Source organism: Pongo pygmaeus, chromosome 2 (genome assembly GCF_028885625.2).
Source record: "Pongo pygmaeus isolate AG05252 chromosome 2, NHGRI_mPonPyg2-v2.0_pri, whole genome shotgun sequence".
Taxonomy (NCBI): Eukaryota; Metazoa; Chordata; class Mammalia; order Primates; family Hominidae; genus Pongo; species Pongo pygmaeus.
In genome coordinates, this window is record NC_085930.1 from 151,462,563 (window position 1) to 151,486,992 (window position 24,430).

The 24,430-nt window shown below is 34.4% G+C and overlaps 1 protein-coding gene and 1 non-coding gene across 8 annotated transcripts in view; both read left to right on the plus strand.

Moving 5' to 3' along the window:
• The window catches only part of TRPC1 (transient receptor potential cation channel subfamily C member 1), an 80,832-nt gene extending 56,680 nt beyond the window's left edge, over nucleotides 1-24,152 (plus strand). For 2 of the 7 annotated variants that reach the window (XM_063662276.1, XM_063662274.1), the window contains 8 exons: nucleotides 1,240-1,576; nucleotides 2,899-2,928; nucleotides 7,511-7,650; nucleotides 9,322-9,465; nucleotides 18,639-18,814; nucleotides 20,276-20,477; nucleotides 20,736-20,930; nucleotides 22,293-24,152. In XM_063662276.1, the coding sequence (XP_063518346.1) occupies nucleotides 1,240-1,576; nucleotides 2,899-2,928; nucleotides 7,511-7,650; nucleotides 9,322-9,465; nucleotides 18,639-18,814; nucleotides 20,276-20,477; nucleotides 20,736-20,930; nucleotides 22,293-22,520 (1,452 nt within the window). In that variant the 3' untranslated portion in view covers nucleotides 22,521-24,152. The remainder of the gene's footprint in view (nucleotides 1-1,239; nucleotides 1,577-2,898; nucleotides 2,929-7,510; nucleotides 7,651-9,321; nucleotides 9,466-18,638; nucleotides 18,815-20,275; nucleotides 20,478-20,735; nucleotides 20,931-22,292) is intronic. The other 5 variants (XM_054481246.1, XM_054481247.1, XM_054481249.1 and 2 more) reach the window with 3 other exon arrangements.
• On the plus strand, nucleotides 17,675-17,737 carry LOC129034386 (U7 small nuclear RNA). The gene has a single exon (XR_008501871.1). It is a non-coding gene; the product is annotated as a U7 small nuclear RNA (small nuclear RNA).
• Nucleotides 24,153-24,430: the final 278 nt, after the last annotated feature.

Here is a 24,430-nt window from a genome sequence, read left to right on the forward strand (position 1 = left end):
TTTCATTTTTGAGATAATTAACCAAACAGTGATATTCATATGTAGATAATAATAATATCTAATTGATAGTATGGGATGTTGGTAAATGGTATTTATTAGGTATTACTTCTAAGACTATTTTCATTATTAACATAGATGTTTAAATAAAACTTGCTTATCAAATTTATATTATTACAAAAATAGGGCCTGAAATATATAATGATAGAAGGCCAGATACAGGACCTTTGGTGCTAAGGGCAGAATTTTTTCTTACCTTGGTTAAAAATTTGAGCCTCACAAAGTTATTAGGAAACTGATGGAGGAATTGATGGAGGATGTTTATTGGTTAATATATTTGCTTCTGTGTTCCACAACCTAAAAGGGACATGAAGTCCTAGAAAATGATAGAATAAGGGGATTACAAGGTATAAAATCAATTAAAGTGATTTAAAAAAAGAACTTCCAAGAAAGGCGTAAAGAACTAAAATTATCCTGTTTAGGAAAAAAAATCTTGAGGTAATTTTCTAATGATAGTTATATCCCTGAAGGACTCACAGAGTGGAGTCAAAATGGAACCAAATGTACCGTTCTAAAGAAGATGAAAGAAAAGACAAGCAGTAATAGTAATATTTGTTACTTGAAAGGAAGATATTTTGCGATTTTAAAGATGAATGAAAATGTAAAATAGTTTTTAAAACTAGATTTCTAAATACGATCAATGGGGAAGATATTTTCTCAAACAGTTGGTAAGCTTTGTCTAGGTTATCAATCTTGAATAACAAACTACCCTGAAACTTAGTGGCATAAAACACTTCATAGTTACTTTATAATAATTTCATAATCATTTTATTATGCTGTTGGATTCTTAGGTCAGGAATTAGGAAAGGGCATGGCAATCATGATTTTTTCTCTGCTTCTCCGTGTCTGGGAACTCATCTGGAGATAAATGACAGGGCTATAATCAGCTGGAGGCTTCTCCACTCACATGTCTGGTGTCTAAGCAGCAGCTGAGGCCTCAGGAACAGGGTAAAGGTCATTTACCAAGTAGCAGAGCCCAGATTTGAATCTAGGTAATCTGGCTCCATAGTCTATCCTCTTAACCTCTACATGCTTTTCTTGTTAGAAAAAGGGAAAAAACAAAACTATGTTGAATGTATAGAACTGATTTTTAAACTCTTATTCAGTAAATTTTGAATATCAACCAATCAGTATTTGAAGGTTTCCTTTTACTTTTTTAATGTGTGTGTATGTCCTTTTCAGTTTGTCTCCCAGTCTAACTGCCAGCAGTTCCTGAACACTGTTTGGTTTGGACAGATGTCAGGTTACCGACGCAAGCCCACCTGTAAGAAGATAATGACTGTTTTGACAGTAGGCATCTTTTGGCCAGTTTTGTCACTTTGTTATTTGATAGCTCCCAAATCTCAGTTTGGCAGAATCATTCACACACCTTTTATGAAATTTATCATTCATGGAGCATCATATTTCACATTCCTGCTTTTGCTTAATCTATACTCTCTTGTCTACAATGAGGATAAGAAAAACACAATGGGGCCAGCCCTTGAAAGAATAGACTATCTTCTTATTCTGTGGATTATTGGTAAGTATCAAGTTAGTTTGAAAGGTTTTGTCTTTATTTAGCCCACTAATTCCTTCTTGATTGATGGCATTGTGAATATTGGGTTCAATTTGCAATTTTACACTGTTCACACCACAAGAATTTGAACACTTCCATGATCACTGAAGACTTAACTAACATGTCTGTAAAGATAAATGTTCCTGAACTTGATGATAAGGAAGCATATCTCTTATTTAATATTTCTTAAATACATGGAATTTTAAAATTATTTATTCTCAGACTCTACAATTATTCATGATTGTAAAACAGAAAATCAGCTTTAACACATGAATGCTTTTTTGGTGTAAGAATATGAAGTTTTCTTAGGTATTTTGAAACAATCTATTTTATACTGTTCTGCATTTTAAAAGTTAACTATTCTATTTCATTTATAACATTAGTTTTCCTTTTAAGAACCTATGATCTTTTTGGTTTTTGTTTTGTTTTGTTTTGCTTTGTTTGAGACAGAGTCTCGCTCTGTCGCCCAGGCTGGAGTGCAATGGCGCGGTCTTGGCTTACTGCAGCCTCCGCGGTTCAAACGATTCTCCTGCCTTAGCCTCCCAGTAGCTGGGATTACAGGTGCGTGCCACCACACCTGGCTAATTTTTGTATTTTTAGTAGAGATGGGGTTTCACTACGTTGGCCAGGCTGGTCTCGAACTCCTGACCTCGTGATCCTCCCGCCTCAGCCTCCCAAAGTGCTTGGATTACAGGCATGAGCCACCGTGCCCGGCCTGGAACCTATGAACTTTTGCAGACATATCTTGCTTTATCTCTATTTTGGAAACATTATTTAAATTTAGATTTAAAGGAGTCCCTGGTGACTCATTCCATAAATCATTTCTTTGTAGTGATAGCCAGATCTCTTTAGAAATGATAGTTTTTCAAAAAGTATAAGACATTTTATTTCTGAAAATTATTTTTATAAGTATTACACTGTATAATAAATATCTTAAATCATCTTCTACAATTTTTACTCATCTTGCCCTCTGTGTGTCAGGGTGCATGTGGAGAGTTGAGGTAGAATCACATTATCTGTTTATGGTATTTTAAAGATATTTTCTTTATTTCCCTCTGTATCTTCCACCTTGTTTTTAACCTCAGCACTTCCCATCTGTCCATCTACTATTTGCTATAGATTAAAAGGGTAATAAAATTTAGTCTTATCTATGGCACAGAGTATTGAGTGTATTTATCTTTTGATTAATACATTCCTGATTGTTTCAATTATTTAATACTTTGATAAGTTATTTCACAATGTTCAATTTTAGTTCCGTAACTATACAAATACTTTTTATATTTTAGAATGTTTATTTGAAAATCAGTTAATTTCAGGTAACTAGATTATAATTAGAGTTTTGCTTTTAACAGTATTTAATCTATGATGCATTAATGTTTAAAATTAGGTAGATAAAGTAAAAATAATACACATCTAAACTAGGTTAAAGAAAATTAAATAATTCCTTCTTGTTAATATTTTTATTTCCTGTAGTTTTGCTCTTATCTAAAATTTAATCTTTTAATTTAGGAAATAATTTTAACTTTACCATATATGGTTTTATATTGGATTGTGGGACTCTTTCAATGTGAAATATGTTTGTATTGCTAGTTGAGTAGTTAAAAAATTCCTGGAAGAATTTTACACATTAGTTTGAAGAGAATCGCTAAGGAGCACTTTCCCTATATTCATTTAAACTATTTCTGATTGTTATATATTCCTTAGTCTTAAACAGATGAAATTTTATAACATTTATCTATAACCTATTGTTTAGTAGTAAGAAAGAATATTTTCTGTGTTTTGTTAGATTCAGTTTACCCCAGTCTGTATAAGAATCAAATTAAAGTTTATATGTCTTAGCAATGAGAAAAAACTCACCAAACTAAAATAGTCATACCACTCTTTGAATAGCATAAATATTACTGCTGTCCCCGATTTTCATAATAATGGTAAAACTATAGCTCTTCCCTTTTATATGACGCTGTTTTCAATGATATTACATGTATATATACATGGGTACCCTCTTACACGCATAATATGATTAATTTTCTAACCATATTCTACTTCACTAGAAGAATGCATGTGCATTAAGCCAGTAAAATTCCTGGAAGTATCTTACTTTCCTCAGCACAGTTTCTGCTTTGAAACAGTTTGATCTGAATAAGCCTTGCCAAAGAAATCTTCTTAAGCCTTTTATGTAATTAGGTCACTCTGGGCTTCTTTTCATTATATAGATCCAAACCTGCTCTAAGTGAGCATGGAGGAGTATTTTGCTTGCTTGCCTAAAGTCATTGCTTGGTTCAACTTACTATTTCAAGCCATGAACACATGACTTTTTAACTCATCGTGACCAATGTTTGTATATTTGTTTTGTTTGCTTTCATTAGCTTTTCAGAAAAAAGTAAGGTTAGGTTATAAAAAGCAAGGTAGGTAAAAAGAGAATAATTTGTTGAGGAATGCACAGAATATTAATGGTATCCTTTTCCTTAATTTTTGCTATTAAACATAATAGAATGGCTATTATAGAAATGTATTTTTTAAATGTCATGTACCTACTTTGTCTAAGCACAGGCAAAAGCAGATATGACCCATACACTCGGAGCTTATGATCTAATAAAAGCCAAATAAAACCATCAAAAACTTGACTTGAGAATCATACGGAAAAATGAAAACTCAAAAATGGATTAAGTGCTATTGGTTAAAGGTCATAGTGTTAGAAGAGTAAGCATATTATAGGGGCATTTGCCCTAGTCAGGGAGGTTGGGAAAGACACTTTGAAGAAGTAATAAGTGAGCTAAGATCTAAAAGATAAATAGATGTCAACTGAGAGAATTGGGAGAGGAAACTACTCTAGGCTGAGATAAAAGCACATTCAGAAGCTCAGTGGCAAGAGAGAGAATGGTACAAAGAAGGGTCTGAGTAAAGGCTAACATTACTGGAGCAGGGAGAACCAGGAGAGCTTGATTCAAGATGAAGCTATAGAAACATATTGTACCAGACCATGCATGGCCTTGTAGGTCAGGTTAAGTATATATTAAGAACAAGGGGAAACCATTGCCTACCTGAAGTAGGCAAGTGACATGATCAGTTTTGCCTTTCGAAAAGATCATTCTATCTACAGTGTGGAGGATGAGCTGGGAGGATAGTGCTGTGGCAGGAGTAGATGGAGGGAGACTAATATCGATGCTGTTGCACTAATCCAGATGAGAGCTGATGGCACCTTGGACTTAGGGTGATTGTGATAGAGAAAGAGAGAAGGGAACAGACTTCAGAGATATTTATCATGTAAGGTCAGTAGGACACTGAAATACATAGTATATGAGAAGTGAAGGAAAGGGAGATTATTAAGCAATATTGGTCTTTTGGAAAAGTACTAGGCTTGGGGATTTGTGTGTTGAGAGGTAGATCCTGAGTACAGTTTTGGATATGTTGAGTTTGAAAAGCCTTTGAGATATTTAAAAGGGATGTCAAGCAGACAGTTGGTCTGGAACTTGAGTTAGAAAGGTATGCATATCTGAAAATAGGTGGTATATGAAACTATAGGCATAGGTGAGACACAAGGAGAAAGATAAATTGAGAAAAAGAGAGGACCTAAGATCAAGCCCTTGAGAAATCCCAAGATGGCTGACATTGCTGCCTTCTAATGTTACTATTAACATTAATTCTAAAAAAAATAGACCCTAAAACATAGAATGTTGGTTATGTAGTGTTTGTATTGCTTGGATTAGTTTCAACTTACTTTGTTGTTTTTGATCCAGCTTGGAAACATGCAATACATCAACTGTATTAGCTTCATTTTTGTGGGGGTATTGCAGAGGAGCTGGGAAACTAACCAATTGGTCTTCACTGTACTTTCATGTCTGTCTTTTTTGATCAACAGTTTTCTCCAATTCATGTTGTAAGTTTTTGTTAAGAGTTTCTTTTAGGTAAAATATTGCATTTCACAGAAATAAACACATTTCTGTAAACATCTTTCTTAGTTTGATGTTTTAAATATTAACAGGAGTGTATCTAAAGTTTAAATATAAGGGTTTTTGTTTGAAGATGTTTCATAAATAAGGATTTGCACACATCAGGATCTAGGATTAGACAATAATTTTGAGTCTTCAAGAAAGTATGGTCATGGAGGATTTGTTTAATATGTTTCTGCTCCACAGCTCTGAGTGGTAGGTGAAGGTTGAACATGAGAAACATCAGAAAGCTTTCATCCCTACTCCTTCCCCAAATAAAACAGTATTTGAGTTAATAAAATGTTACCTGCTAGACTATTTCATTTAACATTTTTAGACAGTTTTCATCTATTCATTTTGAGTAAAAACATACTGAGGTGGAATTGTTAAAAATGTTTTTCCTGTCAAATCTGCAAATGTTTTAAACACTTTTTTTCTGTATAAAATATGGGTACTGCATAATTAAGATGTTTTGAACAGAGATCTTCAAGAATGTTTCTTGTGTTTCCCAGGGGAATAATTTTGCCTACTGATAAGCCAGAGAATGATTCTGATTGGCCTAATTTGATCTCCACCCATGTGTGATGCTACAGTACTCTATTCTTTTGTTACTCTGTATTCTCCCCAAAAATGACTTAATGAAGGAATGTACCATAAAATGATCCTGAATTATGTTACTGAGGTCTGGTACTCCTAAAAATATATAGTTATAGAGGAGCTTCTGGCCAAAAAAGGGAAAGTTTTTCTGTTTGTTTGCTTTGGTTTTTATTTTTGTATATTTATTCATTTAGCAATATTTTTTAGGACCCTGTTTGTATCAGGTACTTTTCAGGACATTTGGAAACATCGGTAAATAAAACAAAGATTCTTACCCTTGAAGAGCTTACCCAAAGTGGGGGAAAGTTAGTCAATTAATAATAGACCTAATAAGTAAATTGTATTCAGTGTTAGAAAAGAGATAAGTACTACAAAAGAAAGGTAAAAGCAGAGTTAGGAGAATTGGGAGGGGGGGACAATTTTAAAGTTGCAAACAGTTTGCAATTTTAAATAGGGTAGTCAGGAAGGGTGATGAGCAAAGACATGAAAAAGTGAGGTAGTTAGTCAAATGGATCTCTGGGTGAGGAGGGTCCAGCCAGAAGGAAGAGCCAGTATAAAGGCCCTAAAGGCAGGAATCATGTGTTCAAAGAACAGCAAGGAAGCAAGGAGGCCAGCGTGACTAGAATAGTACAAGGAAAGATTAGTAGGAGATGAGGTCAGAGAGGATAGGTAATTTGGAGCCTTGCAGGCCATTGTAAAGACTGGTTTTGATTCTGAGTAAAATGGGATTTAAGGGAGGGTGCAATGCCCACTATGCACAATCAGCAGCAGTGGTTTTGCATTTTTTTGACATTTGCACTCACAGAACAAAACAGGCTGAAACCTGGTACTAGGTTTACCTAAATTTGTAGAAGTAAAAGATTTGAACTTAAATACATAAACTTGAGAGCCTTTGCCATGTAGATGATATTTAAAGCCATTAGATTGGGTGAGATCATTAAAGTAGTAAGTATAGGTAGAGAAAAGAAAAGGATCAGGGACTGAGCCCCTTGCGCGGGGGTGTGTTTGTGTGTGCGTGCATGTCCATGTGTGTATCTGTGTGTGTCTCCGTGTATGTATCCCTGTGTATGCGTCCGTGTGTGTATCCGTGTGTGTGTGCTTGTGCCCATGTGTGTTTGGCATTAATTTATTTGGTTTCTTACGTTTGTTCCACATCCAAAGATGAAACTTAAGGTTATTTTCTTCCAGTCATGTGAAAGTTAAGGTTATTTCCTTTCAGATTTTAAGAACTTTTCACTAAAATGTTTTTGTTTTTTTTTTCTTTTGAATAAGGCCCAAGGATTATTTATTTAATATTTTGAATCTTAAAGTAGTATTTAGTTTATTATTGAATTAAGAAAGTGTTATCTGATTTTTTTCTTCCTTTTCTCAGGGATGATTTGGTCAGACATTAAAAGACTCTGGTATGAAGGGTTGGAAGACTTTTTAGAAGAATCTCGTAATCAACTCAGTTTTGTCATGAATTCTCTTTATTTGGCAACCTTTGCCCTCAAAGTGGTTGCTCACAACAAGGTGACTATTTACTATTCAATTGAAGGCACAAATTAAGTTTATTTTGGAAATAGCTAAGATATTTAGCTATGTAACTCAGAGTTAGATTGAGCCAGATCAGTGTCTGGTGTGTTTTCATTTTAAGCCTATCTGTGTGCACGTAGTTTCCTATTTTTCCAGTAGTTTACAGGGTGTTACTTACCTATACATTATGGTTATTTATTATATAACAGGGACCATAGTTGACATTTGGTATACTCTATCTCTTTTTATCTACACTGGGATTCTTTGAGACTGAAGTCCTTATTTCCTTATTCCCATTTTGCAAATAAGAAAAATGAAGCCTAAAAATATTAAACAACTTGTCCAAAACCACACAATAAGAAACCAAGACTGGATTTAAATCCTGCTCTGTCTAGGCATTTTCTTTCTACTACATGCCAATTCCTTATATCTGATGTAGGTTCTTTTAGCTTATTAACCTGTATATACTTAAAATGAGAACAAAGTAACTTAAAATGATTAGTGTTAGATATCTTTATATCTGCCAGAAAAAGAGTTTCCATTCCATTCCATTTCATAGTGAATGAAATTGGTTATGTAATATTTTGCACATTTCAAATCATGATTATCTTTAACAGCTTTAAAAGTGATGTAAATGTTATTATTTTTCTAATAACTATACATTTTTATTTAGAATTTGACAAAACTCTACCCTTATAGATAACTTATAATTTACTTTCATAAGAATTTAAGCTCCCCCAAGCCCAGAAAGGGTAATAAATTGTGTGTTAACTATCTTTGTTTAAACCCTGAGTTTAGAATTCTTCTGGGGTGTCACATTCAAGGAACTAAAATATATAATATTCTCTGTTTTTTATTAGCTTATAGATTATTGAAAAGGCAAGCTCATTATTTTACATCATTCTATTTTATTAAAAAATTCTATTTAATTGATCAGTAGTATGGAATATGTTAGGTACGTTCAGTGTCTAGAGTGTGAAATTACTAAGAAAAAAAAACTGGTCATATATAGATAAATGGTTTGATAAAGGGATTGAGAGACATTGCTTTTTCAGATTGATCTCTTTAGTTCTATAAGTGGAGTACCCATATAATTTTTTATCCAAATCAGGACATTGTGAGAGTGAAAGGGGGCACTATTAATAATTATGCCAGGGCAACTGGTACAGCATCTTAAACTATCCCAGGCAATAGGGACATTTGACCACTATGTCTAGGTACAATAATGCCCTCTTTTTTATTTTGTATTTAAAAGGGGGAAAAAAAACTCTGAATTCCAAGTCAAAGGAGTAGGTTAATATAATATGATAGGGAATTAATTGACAGCACATGTACTTAACGTTTGTGTTGTGGAATTTAAGAAAACTAGCCAACATTTCATTAATAAAAAAGCTTAATGATCATTTAAAAAAATTATTTAATTTTCTAAAATTTAAGAGTTTCTGGAAAAAGCTCTTCATATAGAGTGATAATGCCTCACATACATAATAATCTTTTATTTCATTAAAATATTATTTCTATTTTTAAAAAACCCTATAAAACATAAGTGGAGATCCCCTATAAGAAGATAAAATTAAAATGGCTTTCTTTCAACAGTCAGAATATTTGCTTTTATTTTCCTAAATTGAGAGAGCTTATTTACCTTTGGCTTTTTCTTCCTAACCTTAGTTTCATGATTTTGCTGATCGGAAGGATTGGGATGCATTCCATCCTACACTGGTGGCAGAAGGGCTTTTTGCATTTGCAAATGTTCTAAGTTATCTTCGTCTCTTTTTTATGTATACAACCAGCTCTATCTTGGGTCCATTACAGGTAAATAATTAAAATTTCTTAAAGAACATTTTTTAGATGTCATTATTGTTACATCTTTCTACTTGTCCACTGGAATACTGTTCTCTCATGATATTAAAGCTAAACTTTGCTTTTGAGAATAAGTAGCAATTAGAAGGACACAGCATGTTTATCTACTTTGCTTCTGGCTCAGTGATAATCCTTTGCTTTCAGGTATTCCAAGTTAATTACGCTGTGGTCCATTAGCCTCCTCCCCCCACTTCATAGACATAGATATGTTTAAAATATAATTACACTTCAGACAGTAGAGTAATGTAAAAATCTGCTTTTTATCAAAATGAATCTCACATTTAAAGTTTTAAATATTTTAGGTTATAAGGGAGGACCTGTGCAAACAAAAATAATCATATCTGATGATTTTTGAATAAGCTATATTTAAAAGAATACCTACACTTTTGTTTAATAAATATTAAATGTAATAAGTTGGAAAGTAGCATACTTAGAGCTAAAAAATTTACAGAGGCATGTAGTTCAGCTTTATATTTTATAATACTTTATAGTTAAAGAAATTGAGCTTTTGAGATGGGATTTGATTTGTCCAAAGTAGTATGATTATTATGTATGAGAGTTCAAGACTAAACTCTCAGTCTCTTTGCACCAAAGAAAAGACTCATAATTGGTTGCATTTACCCCACAGAATTTAGTAACTGGTTGTTTTCAGAAGGTGGGGTCAACTCTGCTAGCTCTATGTAATACTATAGCTTATTATTTCTGAAAATCTGAACAATATTCATTTTTCGTTAAGTCAAAATTTACTAACAATTTAGATTGTCTCATATTTTTAAAGGCAATATTTTAAATAAAAGGCATAATTACCTTCTCCAAACAGGGATATGAAAATAAAATATATAGGAAAAACCTGATTTGATTAGGCTTGTGCTGTCATCCAGCAACAGTGTTTCCTGAAGTGTGGCTCTATTAACCAAGTCCTGTGAGATGCTCTGAATTAAGTAAGTTTGGGACACACTGCATACTGTATACCTCTTGGGAACTGACAGTGCATGTTATCACATTAAAGCCTCTGAGAAAGAAATTTGTTTAACCTTGTTCAAACCATCATTACCTAAAGTCATTTAACCTCATACCTGTTTTTCATGAAATATGTGCAAGTCTCTGTATTTTTCCAAAACACAGTAAGCCATAGAAACACTGGCTTAAACTATCTGTCCTTTTGATTTATTTTTGCCACTAATATCATCTATGAATGCTTTAATCAAGAGTCTACAGTGTTTTTACATGCACATTGATTTTTTTTACTGAAAATGGACGACAGAACTAGGTTTCTATACTGGAAATTTCTTTATGGATTCCTATAAAGGGTTAAAAAGGAGAAAGTATAATATTGTTTAGGAATGAAGAGTCAATTTCTGACTTCTGTTTCTAGCCAACATGGAGTAATAAGGATTGGATTTACCCTTCTATCTAAAGCAATCAAAAAGGAAAAAAGAACAAAATATATGAAACAACAGCTTATAAGAAACTAGATATCAGACAATAAACAACAGTGATCTCTAAGAAACAGGAAACAAAGATCACTCCAGCTTACTGCTTTGTGAGAATTTTTAGGCTATTGTGCAGAGTGGGTCAGTGCAGTCAGAGCCTGGCAGAATTCTGGATTTAGCAGCACAGAAAGAAAATTCTGGAGATCTGCAGTTGTCTCCCTTGAGTATTCAGCAGAGTACTGATTAGCATATGCATGTGAGGACACTACCTGAGGCAGGGAAAGAACCATCTCATCCGACGGGATTAGCAGACTACTCAGAAGGGTCTTGCCTCAATAGTTATCTCTAGCCTACACACTGCTCTAGTTTCAACGAACAAATATTAAAAGCAAGATGTGAAAGGATTAAATTTTTTCCAAGTAACTTAAATGTGTTCATCAAAACCTATCCAAAAGCAACACAGATGTTAGAATTATCAGATAAGGACTCTTCAACAGTTATTATTATTGTGTTCCATATGTACAAAAAGTTTAAAGTTTAGTAGAGACATGGAAGATGTAAAAAAAAAAAAAAACCACCAAATTAAACTTTCAGAGATGAAACTTTCACTGTGACCTGAAACATGCACTGGATGTGATTAATGACAGGTTAGACATTGTAGAAAAACACATTAGTAAACTCGAATAGGTAACAATAGAAACTATTCAAAATAAAATGAAGAAGAAAGAATTTTTAAAAATGAAGAGTATCTGTGAACTTTGGGACAACTTCAGGCAGCCTAATATTAATACTAATGTAATTGGAATCCCTGAAAAAAGGAGAGACCAAAAAAGTTTTTGAAAAAATAATAGCAGACATTTTCCAAATTTGAAGAAAACTATAAACCCACGGATCCAAGAAGTTCAATAAACCTGCAAACACAAGAAACATGAGGAAAATCACACCAAGGGACATCATATTCGGTGTATCACTGCTGAAAATCAGTGATAAAGAAAAAAATCTTCAAAGCAAACAGAGAATAGCAGGTCATCATATACAGAAAAAGAAAGATAAGGATGACAGTAGATTTCTTGTCAGAAACAATGCAAGCAAGGAGGCAGTGGAGTGACATTTGTAAAGCACTGAAAGAAAAAAAAAACAACTGTCAACCTGGAGTTCTCTACCTAGCAAAATATCATTCAAAAATGAAGGTAAAATGTAGACTTTTCCAGACACACAAAAGCTAAAAGAATACATCACTGGAGACCAGCACTACAAGGAACGTTAATAGAAGTCCTTCAGGTGGAAGGACTACAATAACACAGGGGAATATGGATCTAAACAGAAGAATGAACAAAATACAAATACACCCAAAGGGAATGGTAACTACAAAGCTAAATAGATAGGCATTTTTTTGTTGTTTCTTTTGCTTTTATGAAGGATGCCAGCTAATCCACTTCAGCAGATACAAGAAACATGATTGGGCATAAATCAGTAATGCTTTATATTTTAAAGAAAAAAAGACATGAAGATAGAATCTGTACATAATTGTGGTAATAATAGTAATAACAGCAGACATTTATTGAGCCCTTACTATGTGCCAGATACTGTTCTAAAGTCTTTATTCACATTTATTACCTCATTTAATCCTCACAACCATTCTAAGAGGCAGACTCTTTTATTTCCATTTTACAGAGGAAGAATCTGAGGCATAGAGACTTTAAGTAACTTGCGCAAGGTCACATGGTTGATAAGTAGCAGGACTGGGATTCCGCCTAGGTGGTTTGGCTCCAGAGCCAGTGGTCTTAATCACTATACTAAATCGCCCCCCAGGTTGTATAATACTACAGAATAATATGATTCCCTCATTAACTCTTATTGTATAACTTCTGTGGGCAGGCTTTAATAATTCACAGTTTTTTAAAAAGTTATTCAAGTCACATGTTTCAAATGAATTAAACAATCTTTTACACTGACAGTTGGATAATTTAGACAGAACAACCCATGGCCACACAGCACTCTGCCCTTTTTTCCTTATTTCCTTATTTCCTTTTTTTCTTAGCTGGTCCCAGGGTAGGGCCCTCACTCAGGTCCCACATGCTTCCTGTCTTTATTCTTGTAGCTTAGTACAAAAGACGTGATTATTATCAGTTCCTCCTGCTCCAAGACTCTGCTGCGTGGGTCCCTGATTCTTACCCATCTGTAGCACGTACTGTTGGAAAAATGGCTCCCATAGACTTACTCAAAACAAGGTTGCCACAAACAACACAGTATCTGTGGAGCGCCACAAAGTTCAGTGTAATAAAACGAGGTATGCTTGTATTTTGAGGGCAGTTACTGGTACTAAGTAGTGAGAGGGTTCTAACTGAATCTGGCATTTAAAGTGTAGGGTGGAGTGGATTGAGGAGGATAGAAGAGAAAGAGGCAAGGCCTTCAGAGAAAGCAACCCTTCAAGTTTTACTCCTGCTGTCCAAGGGACTGTCAAATCCAAAATCTATCCAAAGAGAAAGCTAAGGTTTATAATGATTGTCATATTTGACAGGACCCAGACATAAAGTCGAGTGGACCTGTTTGTCCTTCCTCTTTTTTATTTCCCCTTCACACTGTAAAACATCACCACCTTTTCTTCAGTGCTATGATAAGAAGTCCTTACAAAAGCAATAAGTCTCCCACTTCAGCTTCTGTTTTTGACCTGATGCTTTCAGGCCTCACAGCTAGAGAAACTAAGTGGAAAAAAGGTTTTTTTTTTTTTTGGAGGGGAATAAATTATTTGGCAATTTTCTCAAATATTAATCCCTTTTCTTCCCTAAAGTTCCTCCCCTTCCTACTTCATTTAAGATAGGAGGTGCATTTCTTTCCCAGAGGTTGAAATGTTTCCTAGGGAAATCTGCCATATCATGTGATTCTAAACAGTTTAAAGGCACCACATACACTGATTAGGTTTCTCTGAGGAGGAGCCCCAAAGCAGAAATCTCTGGCAAGGATTAGTTCTGGAGTGGTAGTGATGAGCAAATCAGACCAAAGGAGGGGAGCCCTCGAGGGTCTATGCATGCATTCCTAGGCCTCAACATTTATGGTACTTGAAAGTGCTTGTATCTAACTGTCTTGCTTTTCTGTTTGGTCTAATTATTAGAATTACTAATATTACAAATGAATGAACATCCCCTTGGGTTCTGACAGGTTGGTTCAAAATCTTGCTCCATCACTCATTGTTCAGTGTCTGTGAGCCTCAGTTTCTTTATCCGTTATTGTGAGGATTAAATGGGTCAGTGTATGTAAGATGCATACCACAGTACTTGACACATGGTGGGCTTTACATAAATGTTTAGGTCCATTTTTTCCATTCCTTTTATAGTTAGTTAACTATGGCAGACCTGAAAAACAATACAAGAAAACTTGGAAAGCTTAGTACTTGAGACATGAGTGTGTATTTTATTTCTAGTGAATTATTTGGTTTTACTGGATAATTATCAGATTTAATTTAGTAGCCTGTATAATATAAGTGGCATGTTGGTGCTGCTTCTAACGAGTAAAGAGCTGTTTCAGGTGTTTTGCATTTTGGTGTGTATTAGAGTTAGAGAAACCGAGGAGTCATGTAGTCCAGAGGTTCCCAAACTGGTGGGGCTGCAGAATCACCTGAGGAGCATGTTCAACCTAGATTCTCAAGTCCTGCCCTCAGAGATACTGATTAAATTGATTGGGTTAAAGCTGGAAAATGACATGCAGATGAGTCTGATGCAGCATTTGACTATATCCCTTGTATAGATCAGGAAACTAAGGCCCAGCTCACACAGTGTTAGAACCACGACTTGGTGTTAATTAACTAAATTAAGAAACTAAGAAAGTGGTAAAGAATTATTCAACATTTTAATTAACGCACTAGGCTCTGGAGCTTACTAAGACATAGTGCCTGCTCTTAAAGACTGCTAGAGGAGACAAACAACATAAATACTAGTATGAAGTCAAAAATACTGTTTTAGCAATAACAAAGTTACTTTGGAAGCATGACTGAGGAAGTAGCTGGAGAGAGTCAGGAAGGCTCCTTAGAGGAGGTGGCATTTGATCTGAGCCTTGAAAGGATGAGAAGCCTGCCTGGCAAAGGACAAAGGGAGAGTAACACGCAGAAGCGTGGAGTCATAAAGCATGGTATGCTTAGAGAAGACAGCATATCCTTTATAGTTGGACCGTGGATTGGAGTTGGGGAGATGAGGCTAAAAAAGACAGGCTGGGCTGGACACTGAAGGTCTCTGTGCCAGGAATTTTAATATCACATGTGCAAAGGAGGTTTTTGAGCCTGGGTGACTTGTTTAGATAGAACTTTTGGACAGATAATTACGGCTTTATTCTGGAGGGAGATTTGGAAAGACAGTGACTAGAAGTTGTCATTATTATTGCTTTATTTTGTTAGCAACTTTTGTAATTTAATGAGCCTAATGATAGCAACCTTTCCCTTATCAGAGATTTAGGTTGTTTTTGTTGTTCTGCATAGTACTCTGTGTATGAGGCTTTTTGCCTCTGTTATTTCTAAGGGTAAGTCTCCAAAAATAGTATTAACAGATCAAAAGATATGATCCACCTAACACCTCAGTATTTTTATTTTTTTACAATATAGTATGTTAATTTTCTGCAATACAAGCAGTATAAAAATAGTTTCACTACATTAATAGCATTTGGTGCTGTTTTAAAGTTCTGCTAATTTAGTAGTTTGCTTTAATTTCCCTTTTTCTGATTAGCAAGGATTTTTTCCTGTGTGTACTAGTATTAACTCTGTGTAAATTTCAGTATTAATATTTTAATTACCTTTCTCTTTTCATTTCACAAGTTTTCATATTTCTCAAGTTAAACCGCCAAGTACTTTTTAAAAAGTAAATATTTGAGAAAGCATTATTACTTTTACAAATACATAAACCTTATAATCTCTCAGTCTAAAATAAATTTACTGTTTTTAATATTTGCCTTTCACATGAATATTTCATTAGTGTCTTCAAGCCAGTGTTCTCCTCAGTGGTATCCACTGTTCTACTTTTAGTTCTTCTTGTATTAAGAACCAATATCATGCTATTAAACAACAAGTCAGGCCAGGCATGGTGGAACACACTTCTAATTGCAGCACTTTGGGAGGCTAAGGCAAGGAGGATAGCTGGAGGCCAGGAGTTCAAGACCAGCCTGGGCAACATAGCAAGACCTTGTCTACAAAAAAATAAATAAAAATTAGCCAGGCATGGTGGTATGTGCCTAGTTTCTCATGAGGCTTGAGTGGGGAGGATTGCTGAAGCCTAGGAGGTTAAGGCTACAGTGAGTCATGATTGTACCACCATACTCCAGCCTGGGAAACAGAGTGAAACTCTGTCTCAAAAATTTCTTTTTAAATTTAAAATTAAAGCAAGTCATGAGGTTTGTGGTGTTCTCATTCAGAACTGCTTACCTTGATACTGAACTCGATTACATTTATTTAAAACTTAGGTTAAATTAAAGCTACTTTGACTACATGTTTTAAAATTAAAATGATATCATACATGGTCACTATTGGAAAACCTGATTTACCTGTAAGCTGCAGTGTCCAGACTTTCCTCAAGGTGATCTTTTCTGTAGTTATCAAAAGCCGTTACTGTATTCTTACTGTCATAAGGGATTGAGTTCTCTACTGAGATGGTATAGCTTTATTCTAAGCAATCACAATCTGAATGGATGCTTTTCTTTCTCAAGGTGATCCAATAAAGCTGTCATTGATTAAGAGGAAAATGCATTTCTTCTCCTTTTTACATATTTTGAGTTTTCTGATTCTAAGTGTCCCCTGCTTCTTGTGTCAGAATTTTGTAAGGGGCCAAGTGAGGGAAGCATAGGCCTTGAAAAGTACCACATGGTCTAGTCAAAAGCACAAGTCAGGCATATTGGACCTCTCCACTATGGCAGAGTCTGGGTTACTAGCTTGTGGCGTGCCTAAGAATTTAAACTCACCTCTTCTGCTTAAGTAGCTGGTCCACTTTAGTGGGCTGGAAGCATCTGGCCAGTTGCCTGTGGCTACCATTTTGTATCACTGAAAGCGAGGATGTGCTATGCTGGCAGACTTGGGCCAATTAGGAATTTTATTTAAAGCTTGATGTAATTAATTATATAAATTTGACCTGTTAAATTTGAGGAAGAGTTGTTTCAAAACACTAAATTTTGTACATTAAAAATAATGAGGCCAGGCACGGTGGCTCACACCTGTAATCCCAACACTTTGGGAAGCTGAGGTGGGCAGATCACTTGAAGCCAGGAATTCGAGACCATTCTGGACAACATAGTGAAACCCCATCTCTACTAAAAATACAAAAAATTAGCCGGGCATGGTGGTGGGCATCTGTAATCCCAGCTACTTGGGAGGCTGAGGCAGGAGAATCATTTGAACCTGGGAGGCGGAGGTTTGTAGTAAGCCGAGATCACGCCACTGCATTCCAGCCTGGGTGACAGACTGTCTTAAAAAAAAAAAAAAAAAAGTCTGCCTTCTATACCCTTAGATATATGCCCTTCCATAGATAAACATGGTTAACAATTTCTTGTGTAAACTTCCAGAAATTTCCTATGCATATTAAATCATATCTATATTAAAATATGTATCTTGTCTATCCTTTAACAAAATAGAAATGGGAGCCATTCTACATATACATACTGTTTTATACCCTGCTTTTTGGACTTACTGTCTTACAGCCATCTTTGTATGCTAGCACATGTAGATGTTCTTCATTCTTTTTAAAAACAATGTTGAGTAATGTTACAGCTCTTTTAGAATTTGTCTAGCAGGCTTTCCGGTTTTTGCGGGAAAATCCTCCCAAAAAATATTAAAAAATAAAAGATAAAAACAATATTGAGGATTTTCTAAAATTTTTTTGCTAACTCTAACAATGCTGCAATGTAAATCCTTGTATATACATGCATCTTTGTGTACTTCCTATCTATTGGTTAAATTTCTAGGGATAGAATTGCTGGGTCAAAAAAGTACTATCACATTAGTCCCCAAATTTGTATGCCAATTTAAAAAACAAGAATTTATGAAAAGTACCTAATCTCTAAATTTTGAAGAATGAAATTAGGATTAAAGCTTCCATATGCACTATACATGTCTAAACTACAAAAGATACTCACTACTAATACTGGACACCCTCATTTGGCTTGCACACATAATATTTTCTTAAAATGGACCCAAAGGGAAAGAAAATCTATCACTTCAGCAAAAGAAATTATGGCAGTCCCATAGGAGGAAATGCTGATTTTAGGAATTGGTTTAGAATTGGTTTCAAAAATCAGGTGAAATACTTTGCCTCATAATGATTTTATATTTGTAAAATTTAAGAAGCCATGTAAATATAAGCATTTATTTCTCTTTAAGTTTGAGCAGGGTGTTTTCCTTTTATCCCTTGCAAATTAGGCCTTTTCTTAAATCTCCGTATCTCTGCCTCTATCTCCATAGCAACAATGTCCTCTGAAACCCTGATCCAGGTTCTAGGAACATGCCATCTAACACTGATAGTGTTGGTATGATTAGAATGACTTTTTGTTAGGCAGATGGATTTTCGATGTTTTTAAAATGCTGATCTGTCTCAACCAGATGCAATAGAAGGGGTGGCCTGTGGATTATGTGTTTGTCTTCTTCCTTTTGTTGCTGGGTCATTTATATTTAATATTTTGTTTTTCTGATAATCTTAATGAATACCTGTGTAATATATTCCACAGATTTCAATGGGACAGATGTTACAAGATTTTGGAAAATTTCTTGGGATGTTTCTTCTTGTTTTGTTTTCTTTCACAATTGGACTGACACAACTGTATGATAAAGGATATACTTCAAAGGAGCAGAAGGACTGTGTAGGCATCTTCTGTGAACAGCAAAGCAATGATACCTTCCATTCGTGAGTGTCTTTTAAATGCTTTAGTAAATATATTTGTCTTTTTTTTTTACCATCTTCTATATGAATTAGTATCTATAGAAATGGAACTTCACATTTTCTTTAAGAAATTCCTTAGTAATGTTCATAAACTTTAACAAATACTTATTTTTCATGAATCACTATGTCATCTTTACATACAGCATCTTAAATAGTGGGTCCAAGTTATTACCTTGTCTTCCCTACTGCAGTCTATCTTAACAGAGGCATTCTTGGCATTTTGTGTGTTCTTAGCATTTTGAGCAATTCTTTGTCAGTCCCATGTATTGCAAGATGTTCAGCATCTCTGTCCTTCAGGTATTAAATGTCAGTAGCAACTCTCAGTCATTGTTACAGCCAAAAACGCTCACAGCTTCAACACTTTTTAAGAGGTCATTAGAATTGAGAATCATTAGAACTTCATGAACATTTTTTTCTCTAATGTATCATAAGGATTTGAATAACCTGTTTTGAGGTAAACAAAATACCTCCCTTCATTTTTAAATAAAACAATGGAGAAGAGTTGTGGAAGGACACATTTGTCATGTTCTTATTATGTGTCAACTATTCTTTAGTTATTTTGTGTGTCATCTTATGTAAAGAATAAGATTAATGAGTATGTGTCAGTGTAGCATTTACTATATACCAGACAATGTTCTAAGTGCTGAGCAAATGAAGTATTAGTAAACAAAACTACCCTGATGAAGCTTACATTCTAGGGAGGTGATACAGGCAATAAAAAGAGGAGTAAAATATTCAGTATGTTACACAGTGGTCAGGGCTACAAAGACAAATAAAGCATGAGCAAAAGAGTGTCTGTGTGTCAGAGTTGTTTTAACTAAGGAGCTAGGGAGTGCCCCAGAAGAGATGACATTCATGTGAGGATCTAAAGCTGGTAAAGGAGCAAGCCATGAAGAACATTTCTGGGGGAAGAGCATTTACAGAGAGAGAGAACGGCAAAGGCGAGTGTCCAGAGTTAGGAGCATGACTGGTATGTTCAAGAAAAAGCCAGGCAGCCAGTGTGGATGGAATGTGTTGAATCAGATGGGGAGTTGTAGGAAATGAAGTCAGAAAGGTAATGGGGATCATGTAGGACTTTTTTGCCCTTGTAAGGATTTTGAGTTATTGAGATTGAGAGTTACTTGAAGGTTTTGAGCAGAGGTGTGACAAAATCTAATTAGCTATTAACAAATCATATAGGCTGCCTTGTTGAGAACAGACAGAAAGGCAGCAAGGGGTTAAACAGTTACGAATAATTTATCTTCCTTAGGGTCTCTTTGTTTAAAGTAAGGCATATCTGTACTGTGGAAGTCAATATCATTTTTAAATAAAGAATTGTTCATGGACTATCAATGTTTTATTTAAATAATTTTGATATAAACAAATTATTCATTTTTGCTCATTTCTTTAATTGCCTTTTAAACAGAAATGCAATTGTCTTTACAGGTTCATTGGCACCTGCTTTGCTTTGTTCTGGTATATTTTCTCCTTAGCGCATGTGGCAATCTTTGTCACAAGATTTGGCTATGGGGAAGAACTGCAGTCCTTTGTGGGAGCTGTCATTGTTGGTACATACAATGTCGTGGTTGTGATTGTGCTTACCAAACTGCTGGTGGCAATGCTTCATAAAAGCTTTCAGTTGATAGCAGTAAGTTCATTCTTTTAAAAACTTTATATTCTCCTCAGACCATACTAAGTGCATACAATAGATAAGATAGCCAAAGATTATAAGATTATAAGAACTGAAAAATAGTATTTTAAAATTAAATATAGATTTTTAAAATGTAAGTAATGTATAATAATTGCAAATGTTGAACAAAATTTTTTCTGCAAGTTGTGGAAACATCCCCCATATTTGTGTGTGTATTAATATTCTAGTTTGCTTTTTAATTTGCCTTTTATATAGAATCATGAAGACAAAGAATGGAAGTTTGCGCGAGCGAAGTTATGGCTTAGCTACTTTGATGACAAATGTACGTTACCTCCACCTTTCAACATCATTCCCTCACCAAAGACTATCTGCTATATGATTAGTAGCCTCAGTAAGTGGATTTGCTCTCATACATCAAAAGGCAAGGTCAAACGGCAAAACAGTTTAAAGGTAAGAAATTAGAAGCTTGAATGGCAACATAAAAGTTTTAACAATTCCTAATCTCAGATATTTCTTAAAGCATAAGTATGCAAGTTCCTAAGGGCCGTGACTGTCTGACTTTTTTTCACTGCTATATTCCCTAATGTATGGCATCGCATCCAACATAAAGTAAGGATTCAATAAATACTATTGAGAGTGAGAGGGCTGGGTGCGGTGGCTCACGCTTGTAATCCCAGCACTTTGGGAGGCTGAGGCAAGCACATCACTTGAGGTCAGGAGTTTGAGACCAGCCGGGTGAAACCCCATCTCTACTAAAAATACAAAAATTAGCCAGGTGTGGTGGCACGTGCCTGTAGTCCCAGCTACTCAGGAGGCTGAGGCAGGAGAATCACTTGAACCCAGGAGGTGGAGGTTACAGTGAGCCAGGATCACGCTACTGCACTCCAGCCTGGGTGACAGAGCGAGACTCCACCTCAAAACAAACAAACAAATATATACACACACACACACACACACACACACACACACACACACATAATTATTAAGAATGGGAGATAGTACTGTGATTTCTTTTTTTTACTTTTCAGATTCCTCCAATATATAAAATTTCATCTCATAGTTTTAAAACATGGGAAATATTCAAAATACCTATTCTGCCACTGTAGCTAAAGAATGACTACTAGAATCAGCTCATATTTTTCTGGTTCTTCTTGAAAGTTATTCAATACATCAATAATTCAATATATGTTACTATAAACCAGGGGTTGGGACATTTTTTTCTGTAAAGGTCCAGATAGTAAATACTTTACACTTTTCAGGCTGAGACAAAATCAGAGATATTGTAAGCAGTGATACAATAAGAGAGAAAACAAATTTTCACAAAACTTTTATTGATAAAAGTCAAAATATAACAATAACAGTAATAATTTTTTAAACACAGGTCTACTAGTGAAAAGAATGGAATTCCTTTTGGGAGGGGATAAAATTTCACTTAACTAGAGTTTACAATTAGTGTTATTATCAATTGATGATAAATGTTCATCTATAAAATCTATTCTTAGTCACAGGCTGTAAAGTCAGGATATGGACCATATTTGGCTTGTGGGTTGTAGTTTGCCAATCCCTGCTATAAACTAAGGATTCCTAAGACTAATTTTTTTCAATCAAGATAAGCATAAAATTAAATTCATTAAACAAATATGCAGGCTATATTTGTTTTAAACAAGTGTTGAATATTATACCATGTAGTAGCAAAACTATAGTCTAATAAAGCATTTAAAGATGTGTTTGTGTCTGTGAATATATTTTTGAACTCTACCTTATTTAAATATCGTTTCTGCATATCCTTAGTATCATATTGTTGTTTTGAAGGAATGGAGAAATTTGAAACAGAAGAGAGATGAAAACTATCAAAAAGTGATGTGCTGCCTAGTGCATCGTTACTTGACTTCCATGAGACAGAAGATGCAAAGTACAGATCAGGCAACTGTGGAAAATCTAAACGAACTGCGCCAAGATCTGTCAAAATTCCGAAATGAAATAAGGGATTTACTTGGCTTTCGGACTTCTAAATATGCTATGTTTTATCCAAGAAATTAACCATTTTCTAAATCATGAAGAGAATAATTTTCAATAACAGATCCAAAAGACTATATTGCATAACTTGCAATGAAATTAATGAGATATATATTGAAATAAAGAATTATGTAAAAGCCATTCTTTAAAATATTTATAGTATAAATATATGTTATGTAAAGTGTGTATATAGAATTAGTTTTTTAAACCTTCTGTTAGTGGCTTTTTGCAGAAGCAAAACAGATTAAGTAGATAGATTTTGTTAGCATGCTGCTTGGTTTTCTTACTTAGTGCTTTAAAATGTTTTCTTTTTATGTTTAAGAGGGGCAGTTATAAATGGACACATTGCCCAAAACGTTTTGTAAAATGAAGACCAGCAAATGTGGGCTGATCTCCTTCATAGGATACACATGAAATATAGAAGTTATGTTTTAAATATCTCTGTTTTAGGAGTTCACATATAGTTCAGTATTTATTGTTTAGGAGTATTATTTTATCTAAAATAATAGTCTATTTTTTTCTTTTGTATTTTGTTATAATCTTAAGCAACAAAGAAGAAACCCTAATATTTGAATCTATTTATGTCTTTCAATTTAAATTCACTTCAGTTTTTGTTATTGTAATATATTTACTTTTACATGGTTATAATCACTTTATATTTTTAATGTTTTTTCTTTTAATATTTTATATATACATTTCCATGTATTGATGTAGTTAGTCCACATTTAAATTTTTATAGAATTATATAGTTTTTGAAAAATACAGTCAGTAGATGTTTTATTTTTTAGCTATTCAATTATAAGTTTGCATAGCTACTTCTTGACATTTGGTTGGTTTTAATTTTTTTGTATCATAATAGTCCTTTTTTTTTTCAAGTTGGAGTGAATGTTTTTAGTTTTAAGATAGGAGACACTTTTTTATCACATGTAGTAACAACCTGTTTTGTTTTTGTAAAACGTAGGGTCTCTTTAATGCAATGATTTGTTTTATATGTGGACTAAGGTTCTTGAGCTTATCTCCCAAGGTACTTTCCATAATTTAACACAGCTTCTATAAAAGTGACTTCATGCTTACTTGTGGATCATTCTTGCTGCTTAAGATGAAAAGCATTGGTTTTTTTAAAATTAGAGAATAAAATATGTATTTAAATTTTTGGTGTGTTCACATAAAGGGATGTAGCTAAAATGTTTTCATAGGCTATTATATATTCTCGCAGCATTTCCAGTTAAGAGGATATTAGGTATATAATTCTCTTCTTAACTGAATGTCAGATGGTCTTACGCCACAGGGTGCAGGTAACCCTTGGTCTGTAAGTACCACCGATCCAGGGATCATTGTCTAAATAGGTTACTATTATGTTTCATCTTGCTTTTGCATTTTTATTTTTTAATTTCCAAATTTTAAGTGTTCCCTCTTTGGGGCAAATTCTTATAAAAATGTTTATTGTAAAGTTATATATTTTGTCTACGATGGGATTATGCACTTCCCAATTGGGATTTTACATCTGGATTTTTAGTCATTCTAAAAAATACCTAATTATTAAAACATTTATAGAGTGCCTACTGTATGCATGAGTTGAGTCGCTTCTGAGGTACATTTTGAATGACAGCATATTGTAAGAAAAAAGGTGAATAAAATTTGACATTAGATTGTAAATGGATAGAGTCTGTTCATTGTATTACCAATTTTAAAAAGTTGAGATATACAGTAGTCCCCCTTTATCTGCAGTTTCACTTTCCATGGTTTCAGTTACCCACAGTCAATCATAATCTAAAAATATTGAATGAAAAATTCCAGAAATAATTCTTGAAGCTTTTTTTGTTTATTTTTTAGAGACAGAGTGTCTGCCCAGGCTCACTCTGCAGTGGCATGATCATAGCTCACTGCAGCCTCGAACTCCTGGGCTCAAGCAATCCTCCTGCCTCAGCCTCCCA